Below are 12,571 nucleotides of genomic sequence, written 5' to 3'. Positions count from 1 at the left end.
AATGGCAATTTTAAATGGTAAATATGAGATACCTAAAATGAAATAACTATGAAACCATTTTCATTTACTATTTTTTTCAGTGATTAGCTGTACAGTTGATTTTTACAGAACATTAGTTCTATATGTAGTTCACAATGCTACATAGGCCTACAGCATTTAATATTCTATAGCTCTCATGTATTGATAGGCCAATTGCTTCTAATTTACTCCACAAAAATTCTGAAATGGGCAATAAGGTTAAAGAATAGGCAAGACCCCTCAAGAGGAAGAGAGACTTGGCTATGAAAATCTATGCCCAGTACCTCTCCTGCATATGGCCTTCATGAGTCCAGCATGCCTTGTGCCACAAATCTAAGCAGAAGCTCCAACAGAACAATAGGCCAAATACTCAGGGCTGCTAGGAAAAGGCCGGAGACACATATACCATGGGTCTGCTTCAAACACTATCTTATCTCTTGCTTTCACCATGTGATGCATTTTCTTTAGTATACAGTCTTTTTATTTTATTTTTTTAAATTTTTATTCTTTTTTTTTAAAATTTTTTTTTTTTTCAACATTTATTTATTTTTGGGACAGAGAGAGACAGAGCATGAACGGGGGAGGGGCAGAGAGAGAGGGAGACACAGAATCGGAAACAGGCTCCAGGCTCTGAGCCATCAGCCCAGAGCCCGACGCGGGGCTCGAACTCACGGACCGCGAGATCGTGACCTGGCTGAAGTCGGACGCTTAACCGACTGCGCCACCCAGGCGCCCCTTAAATTTTTATTCTTTAGTATACAGTCTTTTTAAAATGTAAACCTCTGACCTAATCAACTTCCAAATAAATCAGAATTTAAAAAATAATTTAAAGATGGAATATTGTAAAAATGTCAAATGTGCAAGACTACAAGTTGTTCTTCCTCTTGCCAGAAAGTTTTTAGAATCAGTCAGTCTCAGACCATTCTGTGTACACTCTAAGTGACCCATTACCCAAATCAACCTCTGATTATTCCTGTTGGTGGGACAAAGCACATGTGAAAAAATTCGAAAAAGCAAAAACTTAGGTTAAAAACAAAAATTGGCATTTGGGTGGAAATACAGCTCTTCCTTGACTTACAATGAGGCTATATCTCAATAAACCCACATAACTTGAAAATATCGTAAGTCAAATACACTTAACCTCCTGAACATCATAGCTTAGCCTAGCCTATTTTAAACTTGCTCAGTACACTTATCTAACAGCAATCATCTAACACAAAGTCTATTTTATAATGAAGTGTTGAATACATCATGTAATTTATTGAATACTGTACTGAAAGTGAAAAACAGAATGGTCAAATGGGTAAGAATGGATATAAGCGTATCGGGTGTTCACCCTCATGATCACATGGCTGCCTGGGAGCTACTGCTGCCACTGCCCAGCATCATGAAAGAATATCACACCACATGTTGCTAGGCAGAAAAAATCCAAATCAAAAATCCAAAAAATCAAAATTTGAAGTACAGTTTCTACTGAATGGGTATTGCATGCAATACCATCACAAAGTCAGAAAAATTGTAAGTCAAACTATCATAAGTCTGGGACCATCTGTACACTATCTGCTTCTCTCCCTGCAGACAAATTTCTTTCCTGATTAAATTATGCATAGGGGAAGATGCAAAAAATAACAGTAATAATCTCATCCCTACTGCTAAGTTCACAGAATAGATAACGTTGAACAGAAACATAACTAGTCTGGAATTAAACATTCTATTCCAAAGAATGTAAAAACAGGAGACCCAAGAGTCAACCAGAGATTAGTGTTATCAAAATGCAATTTAATTTTAAGGTAGATCAGCACATACCTATACATCATGAATGAGTTTTAAGGTAAGAGATATGTTATTAATTTCTTTTGAATTTAAATACCAGAAAATAATATTTGGATAAAAATGTAAACACCAAAAGGTCAAAGAAAAAAGTAATAAGAGCCTTGTAGCTTGGATTAGCATTCGAGACTCTGTCTTTTCTATTAATTACACCAGAAAGCATGTTCTTTAACTTATCTAAAATACCATAGATTTTTATTAAAACTATTTTATAATTCATTTTCTTCTAAAATTCCAAGGTCAATTATAAAGGATAGTATGGAAATCATTAGAACCTTCTTTTCTTTCTCTGGAAAAAAAAAACACCATAGACAAACCATCTAATCATTCAAAGTTTTGATTTTAAAAAAAAGATAAACTAGGACACAAAATATACCAGTAACAATTCACTCCAGAAACTTTGGCAGGGGGGCGCCTGGGTGGCGCAGTCGGTTAAGCGGCCGACTTCAGCCAGGTCACGATCTCGCGGTCCGTGAGTTCGAGCCCCGCGTCGGGCTCTGGGCTGATGGCTCAGAGCCTGGAGCCTGTTTCCGATTCTGTGTCTCCCTCTCTCTCTGACCCTCCCCTGTTCATGCTCTGTCTCTCTCTGTCCCAAAAATAAATAAACGTTGAAAAAATAAATAAATAAATAAATAAAAAAAAAAAGAAACTTTGGCAGGAATGTATGGAAGTTAGGGGATGCTTACAGGAGCCTCTTGGGTGGTTCTCTTCTCTCTGGAATGGCTTCAGGGTCTGCCTTGGTCAAAAGTATGATATGGTTTTTAAAGTGGCAGATGGCTTTCAAGCCTATGAAAAGCTGTATTCTTAAAGCACAGACATCCATACTGACAGGTGGGCAAGCCTAGTAAAGAAAAAAAAAATCACAACTTTAACCAAGGAATAAAAGGTACATCAACTTTAATCTTCAAAAATCAGTCTGTTTATTTGATAAAATCCTGTTCCCCTCACCAACCCCTCCAAAAAAAAAAAAAGAAAAATCCAAATTCCTACTCTTATCAGAGCAGGAGATTATCCTGTGTAAAGTTATGTAACCAACTACCTATTCCATATGTGCCTGTCAAAGAGCTACTCAGTATTTGCTGACTGAGTGAAGGCAGACAGTGGTGTACCTGAGCCCCTCATAGCTGTGAGAACTCCTGTGTGGCTTACCGTGTGGCTCCAGGAGTACAGCTGTGGGCTGGTAACCTGCCACCTGGAGAAATCCCCACTAACAGTGGGCTGATTTGGGGAAATGCCCAAAGGTGGCTTCTAGGAAAAATGAGACACTATAAAACGTCATTTTCCAGTACAGACAGAACATAAATGGTTTCTTAGTGGATGGGTGTGTACAAGAGAAATGCTTGCATGTTCAGATGGCCCCTGACTGTTAACTCCTTAGGTGTGAACGTTGCCTGGAATGGATGACAGGCTGGTGTGTCAGGTAAACTGGAGGAAATCCTGGACCAGGAGCCACAAGGCTCCTGTCACTGTAAGGGAACATTAGTTCAAGTAGAATGGATGAGATAATAAAAGAGCTGCTTCTGTGAGCTCAGAAAATGATGCTGCCAGACCTGTGCTCTCTCTTGCATTAACACTGTTTTGATTCTGAGCTCATTTTCATTGTCCTTTTGTACAAAGTGATTCGGGAAACACCTCCATCTATTTTTTCATTCCTAAGAATAGATAAGATGGCCTTAGCTAGTGCTGAGGAGCAGGAATCTCAGAGGAAAGGGAGGTAAGATGTACACTTTGGACCAGATTCTGAGGTTGTGAAATTTTTCCCAGACACCAGAGATCCCTAAGTCTGAGTTAGCAAGAGTGTGTGCTCTTTCAGGTGGTATCTATGATCTCAGAATGGTAGTGTTGCAGGAAGTGGGGAGCCACGGGGTGCAATAATCACTGTCCTTCCCTCTGCCACCTTCAAGAGGCCTGGCCTCAAGGGCAACATCCCCAACCAGCTAGCTGCCTGTTTCTCTTCTTTTTTATTAAAATCACTTATTTATTTATTTTGAGAAAGAGAAAGAGAAAGCAAGTCGAGAGGGGTAGGGGCAGACAGAGAAGGAAAGAGAGAATCCCAAGCAGGTTCTGTGCTGTCAGCACAGGGTAGGGGGTAGGGGCAGACAGAGAAGGAAAGAGAGAATCCCAAGCAGGTTCTGTGCTGTCAGCACAGAGCCAGATGCTGGGCTCAAACTCAGGAACTGTGACATCATGACCTGAGCCAAAATCAAGAGTCGGATGCTTAACCAACTGAGCCATCCAGGTGCCCCCGCCCATCCCTCTTCTTATCTCCCTCCTTCTCTTCCTTGTTCCTTCCCTATCGTTTTAGGAGACTCTGAGAAGACCTGGAACATGATTTAATTTCAAATGCAGATTGATCCTACCTCAATCTATTATGTACCCCTCACTCCAGCATCACCACCTATGTAAGCCTATGTCTTTCTGAAGTTCGAAAAACAGAAAACAAAAAAGCAAAGCAAGGTGTGGGGAGAAGTAGAATGGGACAAAGAATCTGTTGGCTTTCCATTTTTACTAGGGAAATAAACTTTACTTCTAAAACACGCTCTTAAAAAGGCTATGTGTGTATCTTAAACACAGGCAGAAAGGCATGGGAAAGCTGTGATTCTGGTTTCTTAAGAGGCTGAAGGGAGGTAGCATGCCTGGTCAGCAGCAGAAAGCTACAGGCAGGCCATGGCGTGAAAGAGTTACTGAGAACTCAGATCATATAAAACGCTACCACAAATCAGAATTTGGGAGACAGTGATAGGAGTAGAGAACCTCAGACATATTAAGCACTACAAAGTGCTGGCTTGTCAACATGATCATCATGACTGAATACTTATTTTTCCAGGAAAAGGTGTTCCAGGTGCCAGATAGACATAAACTGACTTATGAAATATAAGCCATCATAATTTGGGGGTTTCCTGAAGCATGTAGCTTCATAACAAACATCCATTCAAGTATCTTATACCTCAGGTGAAAGAGAATGTGATGATATCACACAAATGATCAGTATATTTCTGACAACAGAAATTCAAGGTCAGAAAATATAGAATTTGGGGGCACCTGGGTGGCTCAGTTGGTTAAGCGTCTGACTCTTGATCTTGGCTCAGGTCATGATCTCACGGTTCATGAGATCAAGCCCCACCTCAGGCTCTGCGCTGACAGCATGAAGCCTGCTTGAGATCCTCTCCCTCCCTCTCTCTCTCTGCTCCTCCCCCACTCCCTCTCTCTCAAAATAAATCAATAAACTTGGGGGGAAAAAAAGAAAAGGTAGAATTTTATCGTAAAACTGCCTACATTTATTTTGTAGTCAAGACCTTTTCAGAGACTAAGCATATTACTTCTCACTAAAAATGAGGTTAATGATCTAGCATATCTATTAACTCTTAGATTAAGACTACATAATTACATTATAGGCATATCTGATAACAGTGTAAGTAAGTCATTTTCATGCATTTGTGTTCTGAAACACACTGATTCCCGTACTGTTTTGTTAATAGCTATGTACGACTGCCACCAATATTTCCATTACAGAAGAATAAAATTGTAGTATACCATAGTTGTGAAGTACTATCTCTGAAGTTACACGATACATGTTCTTTACCCAACTTTAATTTTTTTTTTTCAACGTTTATTTATTTTTGGGACAGAGAGAGACAGAGCATGAACGGGGGAGGGGCAGAGAGAGAGGGAGACACAGAATCGGAAACAGGCTCCAGGCTCTGAGCCATCAGCCCAGAGCCTGACGTGGGGCTCGAACTCCCGGACCGCGAGATCGTGACCTGGCTGAAGTCGGACGCTTAACCGACTGCGCCACCCAGGCGCCCCTACCCAACTTTAAAACCTATGCGCTATACCTAAATTCCGAGGAAATGTTTTCAAAGCAATCTCAAAAATTGCCATTTAAACCATGAATCACAAAATGCTTATTATTTGACGTGCAAAAGTAGCTTAAGACCTCGGATGTTCACTGACTTTGACCCAAGAGCAAATCTGCAAAGATTTATATATTCCTTTTTGACCTTCAGGTTCTGCTGTGGTCATAAACCAATTCTAACCTTCAGGGTGGTATCCACGTATGGGTCTTCCTCACGAGCTGCCGCCGCACTGCACCGCACTGTGAAACACTGCAAGTTGTTGCTAAGGAAGAGGAGAGATACCACTGAGCAAAGCAGAGGCCAATAACCAACATGCCCGTACTTTGGAAGATATCACAGAGGCGAACAGAGCAACAGTGAGGGTGAGGGAAGGCTCAAGTGTTCGGCAAACCTGATTATTAATCTACTTCTTAAGAACCTCAGAATACCGTTGAGTGCTTTTAAAAATATACAACTGGTTCCCACCTCTCATCTAGAAATCATAATCTCTAAGAGCTGAATCTAAACATGTACATATCTACAAAGCTCCATGTGTGGCTCTGCTGTGTGCTCCTAGTTAAGAACCATGGATCTGGCTCAATATCTCATTTTACAGAAAAAAATCATGCCCTCAGGATCTGCCCAAGGTACAAAGAGATGACTATCAAAGCCAAAATTAGAACTCCAGTTTCCTGACTACTACCTCTATCCTACTCATCTCAGGATGAAATTGAGCCTGGATTGGGCTATACAACACACTTAGATTATGCAAATACATATCCATTGGTAGAACTGAAAATCATAGACTCTCTGAGGGAATCTTTGGAATTAATCACTCCAGGAGCTTGTTTTAAAGATGAAGGCATGGAAGGTTCATGACTGGTCCAAGACATCTCTGAAGGACAGAGCCAAATTAGATCCCAGTTCTCCCTACTCCTTACACTCCTCTAGTTCTTTCCACAAGCCCAGGCTGCTTCTGCACAGTAAAACGACCCAGGGACCCCACAGTCAGCACATAATAGATGCCTGGTGACTGGTGAGTAAGTCAACCCTCCAATACTGACATTAAAAACCGTTAAGAGTTCACTTAGAAACTGCTACAAAACCCCTATTTTATAGTCTCTTTAAAAAATTTATTTATTTTTGAGAGAGAGACAGACAGAGCATGAGTGGGGAAGGGGCAGAGAGAGAAGGAGACACAGAATCCAAAGCAGGCTTCAGGCTCTGAGCTGTCAGCACAGAGCCCGAAAAGGGGCTCAAACTCATGAACCATGAGATCATAACCTGAGCTGAAGTTGGATGCTTAACCAACTGAGCCACCCAGGCGCCCTGCTACAAAACCCATCTTGTAGTGAGTTCACAGAAATAATTTTTAGAAACAAATTAAAAAGTAGGAGAATTAAAAATGAACTGTGTTGAAATAAAAAAATAGAGCACTAAAGCAAACCTAGCATTGATCTTATAATAGAAGAAATACTTCTTCAATATGGAAGGCATTTCTGACATTTTCACAGTTGGGAGACTGTACATCATCAGTCAGGGCACTCTCCCTCTTTTTTGGGTGGGCGTGGGGGGCTTCCACTATAGCCTCAGGCCACTGCCATCTCTATTTCCACAAAGTTCTAGGACATGAACTCTGGAGTCATGACAATAGCTGGAACAGTAGCACCGCCACTTAGAAATCAGGAATAGGGAGTTAGCACCAGGAAGTAAAATGAATTAGAGAGGACTTTGAGACAGTGAGAAGCAACCAAGCACCGTGGTAGGGCCAGAATGACAGGTGAGAGTAGCTACGACCATAAAGATAAATGGCTGTTAGGGTCCAGAAATTAAAAAGGCTGGTCCTCTGATTCACCTCCACCTACAGTAATCCCGCTATTGGCTATTGTTGGAATACTAAGCAGCAGTAGAAGAGAAGAATGAAGTGAACTGAAGAGTGTTGGCACGGAAAGACATCCAGGGTATGCTCCTAAGTGAAGCAGCAAGGTGCTGCATGGTGGACATCATATGATCCACTTCCATAAAAAACAAATCATAGTACTAAACATACTGTTTTTTTTTTAAAGTTGGATGAATATACACCAGTTGTTGACATGGTTGACTTTGAGGAGTAGGATGGGGGGGGGGGGAGGGGCTTTCCCATTTATATAAGGATGACATTTTACATGATTTTATTGTTCTTAGTTTCTTTTTTTAAATTTTTTTAATGTTTATGTATTTGTGAAAGAGAGAGAGAGACAGAGCACGAGGTGGGAAGAAGCAGAGAGAGAGGGAGATACAGAATCCGCAGCAAACTCCATGCTCTGAGCTGTCAGCACAGAGCCTGACCTCAGGCTCGAACTCACCAATGGCAAGTTCATGACCTGAGCCAAAGTTGGATGCTTAACCGACTGAGCTACCAGGCACCCCATGTTCTTAGGTTCTTTTAAAAAAAATTTCTATTGCTTTTTTTTTTAAATATACCAGTCTTCAAGAAACTTTTCAAGACAAATTTATGGGTCAAGATATTTCTAAACTACATACCTATTGGATAAAGCAGTATGTAAAAATGAGTTCAACAGTATAGGATTTTAAAAATAGGTTTGGGGATCCTATTTAGGGGCACCTAATGTGAATTTAGGGGCACCTGGCTGGCTCAGTTTGGTTAAGTATGACTTTACATCTACATAATCAGATAAAGATGATAGTGTTTTTGTATCAATATTTTGGGACAGAAATGAATATTTTATTTCTTCTTTCTCCCTCTAGTTTTTCTTTAGTTTCTAAGATGGTATTGTTTCCTAGGTTCTTTTGCATCCTTGAAGATCCTTCTATTCCTTCTCTCACTTTCTAAGCATGACCTTCACCAGAGTTTAGTTTTCCAACTACTTTTCTCTTCTACACACTCTTGGGGGCCATGCTCACTGCTTTGATAATCAGCTCTTTTTTGATGGTAATAAAACATACATTTTCCTCTCTTTTCTAATCTTCGGTCCTGTGTCCAAAAGCCTACTTAACATTTCCCCTTAATATTCCCTAAGTGCCTCCAACTCAAATGCCTAAATTAAGCTTCTCTTTTGCCCCACCTTACACCAGCCTCCATTCTTTCATAAAAGCAGACTCCGGCGGGGTTTTCCATGGCTGTCCATTCCCACCATCCCATCAGACACCAAGTCTTGTCATTCTCTTGCCAAGGCCTCTCCCATCCATTCTTCCTTGTCCTCTCACTGCTATTGCCCTGCCCAAATACAGCCCCTCATTATCCTGCCTGAACCATTTCAATAGCTGATTCATCTATGTTCAATCCATCCCCCATAACAGCCACCACTAATTTTCCTAAAACAATGCTCTTACTATATCACTTTCTTGATCAAAACCCTAAAAAATTTCCTTAATTTTCAAACCCCTGAGCTCTCTCTCAAGCATTATTTGTAACACTTCTCTGCATTTCAGCTTCTTCACAGTTAAAGGACATCACTATGCACAACACATTGGAAATGGAGACTAGCTACCTCCAGGATGTTCACTTAGGAAGCACACAACAGCATTTCTCCTTACACCAGACAACGGGAGGAGAAGGCAGCAACCACAATACGGGTGAGTAGCAGAATCTCCAGGTGAGTTCTATGCTGTCAGAATATACTTCCTGTGGCTACTGATACCACCACTCAGTTGAAAAAATAATTAAAAATCACTGTCCTACGCAATTAATTAGTGGATGCTCCCGCAAAACTAGACGTAGCCTTTGTTTCTAGTCTTCCCTCTATCTAGAATGCCTTTCTCTTCTAATCTACATCTGTCAAATTCCAACTAGCTTCTCTCACTTCAAACACAAAAAACTTTCGGTATGACTCAGCCAGAAGTAATTTCCCTCCTTCCAGTACCTACACCACTTTCACAAAGGCTTAAAATATTTTTCACAAATCCCCTAGTATTTGTGCCCCATGTATGTGTCTCTGGCCTTCTCTTATGCTATTGCTTTAGAAAGCAAATGCTTATTCACAGTTGCTTGGCCAGAGGGCCCAATGCAGTGGCTTGCACATAATCTAAGCTCAAAAAACAGGAAATAGAACCAAAAGCACCAGTTACTGCTGAGATTAAAAGAAATGAGACAAAAATCCTGCTCAGGAACCCAGGTTACATGCCATCATATTAGGGTAAGGCAACTCAAAAGGTATCTGCCACCAATTAGCCAAATGTCCTTGTCCATCCCAACCTCTGGATTATTTCCCCATTTGTACTAATCAGAGGGTGGAATCAGGTAGCCTTTCTAGCTCCTTCACAGTTCTAAGCCATTATGAGATAACTCAACTCATACAGAAAGAATATGACAGCAGAGAAAAAAAATTAGGAAATCTAAAAAGAAATCTAGAGATGTCCTGACTGGCTCCACTGACTTTTCATCGAAATTCTCTATGAAAATATTTCCTCAGAATGAACTGTATACTTCCTTACAAAGACCCCTAGCCAATCTAAGAAAATAAAACAAAGGCAAAACCAGAATCTAAATATCTGGCATTGAAAATGTAGATATGGGCCATCAAAAGAGAGAGACACATCATTAATTTATAGTACTATATATAATTTCACACAATTCCCATTTAAAGATTTAGGAAGCATGTCAGGAATTCACAGAAGAGTAAGTGACTCCAAGGCTAGCAAGTAACACTGTAACATACCTTGTAATGACATGCAAAAATTGTGGTGTGAGCACTGCCTGCTGAGACTTCTCAGGATACTGGTAAACTGACATTAATTCAACAGATTTGACAACCATGTAGAGATAGCCCACATGAGGTAATGAGAAAAAACAAAAGAGACTCAGCAATTCTTTTTCCTGAGACAATTTTTTTCTATCAGAAGTAGGAGAACCTGCATGAAAAAAATGGGGGAGAAATACCACGAAACCAGTAAATAAAGGGAATCAATATCTTCACTTTTCTAAGTAAAAAAGTCTATCAGTGGATAACCAAAGAGTTGTTCAGGGAATGCCAGTAAGAAATGAAGAGGGAGTGATAGAATTAAAATATCACCATTTTGCAACCCCTAATAAATCAACAGATCTAGGTAATAGTCATCAGTGCTATTAACATCACAAAAAGAGTCAATCAGATACCAGGTACCTTCCAACAGAAGTCAGCATGACTTGTGCTACCCAATCATCATCTTCATAAACATCACCATCATCATCATCTAATCAAGACTAGGTCTAGACCAGCATTGTCAAAAGAAATATAACATGAGCCACATATGTAATTTAAAGTTTTCTAGTAATCACATTTTAAAAAGTAAAAATAAACAGGCAAAATTTTAATAATATATTGTATTCACCCATCATATCCATATTACCGTTTCAATGAGTAGTCAACAAAAAAATCAATGAGATATTATATATATATATTTCTGTACTAAGTCTTCAAGATATGGCATGAATTTTACACCTAACACTATATCTCAATTTAGAATAGTCACATTTCAGTGCCCAACAGCAGCAGGTGGCTAACGGCTACCATACTGAACAGTATAGTTTTATATCTAACTACCAAATCACAAGGAAATATAGGAGATACAGGAACATGTTAAATGACACTGTGGGGAGTCAATCAGCAAAATTTAGATTATGGGAAATTCTGTGGTATTAATCCAACTTCTTGCTAAATCGACTGCAAAGAAAAGAGAGGAAAAGGGAGAAGTTGACCCTCTAGCAAGGCTATGGGCCCTGTCTGGTCTCCAGCTTTGTCTAACAACCCCCTCTCCCTTGCTCTCCTCCCTTGCTTCTCTCAGTTCCTCAAATATAAGATTTTCCCTCTACCACAACACCTTTGTTGCTTCCTCTGCACCAACCCTATCCCCAAATCAGCCTTGATTCATTCTTCAGATCCTCTTTCTCAGGAAGCCTTCCCTGACCCCTAGATGAGATTAATATCTTTATTATAGGCTCTCAAGGCAGGGTTCTTTTCCCACAGAGCATTCATTTCAGTGTGTAACTGTATACTCCTTTTTGTGATTATTCAGTTAACATCTGCTTCCCCCCACTCCCAAGACAATAAGCTCCACGAGTGCAAGTACTTTGCCTAGTACTGTTCATTACTGTTCCCTAGTACTCAGCCCAATACCCAACACAGTAGGTGGTCAATACATGTTTACTAAAACAAAGAAAAAACTAAAGGAAGGTTATGAATACGTTTAATCAGAATAATGTTTATGTCGTTCGGTCTCTAGGCAAGATCTAAAGATGTTAAGCAGGCCAGAACTAAGCACAAAACCCAATGGCAATTCTCAGTCTTGGCTGCCCATTAGGTTCCAGGGAGCTTTTAAAAACTACTGATGCCCAGGTACCATAGTTGACCAATTAAGTCAGAATCTCCAGCATGTGGAGCCTGGGCATCAGTATTCTTAAAAGCATCCAAGCAAACCCCATGTGCAGCAAGGCTGAAAACCACTACTCTGAATGAATTTCCATTCGGTCCACATTTTCCACCTTGTTCATAAAGCCATCCTAAGAAGCTCCGCCAAATACCCAGCTAAACCTCAGCTAAACCCCGGCTATAAAAAGGCTCCAATTTCCCTTTTTGGGCCAAGTAATCATTTCAAAAACAGAAACGGCTTTTGTCTGTCACGTCTTCTCCATGGCTTCTCCTAGCAGATACAACTTCCCTTTTCAGTGCTCACAGGAGCACTCCTTAGCATTATTTGCTAAAGAACTTGTGTAAGGTCCCAGGGAGACTCAGTAGAAGAACCTAACATAATACCCGCAGCAGTCTTTCCTCCCAGCCCAGAGCCTTTTCACCTCATTACGCCATTGCACTGACATACTTACCTGTTTGGTAAATGGGTAGCAGCTGAAGTGAGTGCAACTTGATGTCATCAGATAAGACAAGGGATGAAATATCAGGAGCAAAACGTCT

The 12,571-nt window shown here is 40.4% G+C and overlaps 1 protein-coding gene across 17 annotated transcripts in view; it reads right to left on the bottom strand.

Annotated features, from left to right (window-relative positions):
* Positions 1-12,571, bottom strand: part of HPS3 (HPS3 biogenesis of lysosomal organelles complex 2 subunit 1) — a 39,822-nt gene that overhangs the window by 17,394 nt on the left and 9,857 nt on the right. For all 17 annotated transcript variants that reach the window (XR_015240041.1, XR_015240042.1, XR_015240044.1 and 14 more), the window contains exons 4-7: positions 12,484-12,569; positions 10,343-10,535; positions 5,886-5,967; positions 2,535-2,689 (exon numbers count right to left, since the gene is read on the bottom strand). Coding sequence is in view for 10 of the 17 variants with exons in the window: in XM_086674505.1 (XP_086530631.1) it covers positions 2,535-2,689; positions 5,886-5,967; positions 10,343-10,535; positions 12,484-12,569 (516 nt within the window). In the remaining 7 variants the exon portion in view is untranslated. The remainder of the gene's footprint in view (positions 1-2,534; positions 2,690-5,885; positions 5,968-10,342; positions 10,536-12,483; positions 12,570-12,571) is intronic.

This window comes from Puma concolor, chromosome C2 (assembly GCF_028749965.1).
Source record: "Puma concolor isolate L17-30 chromosome C2, mPumCon1.1.hap2, whole genome shotgun sequence".
NCBI lineage: Eukaryota > Metazoa > Chordata > Mammalia > Carnivora > Felidae > Puma > Puma concolor.
The sequence above is the reverse complement of the archived record's forward strand: the minus strand, read 5'-3'. Positions and strand labels throughout refer to the sequence as shown.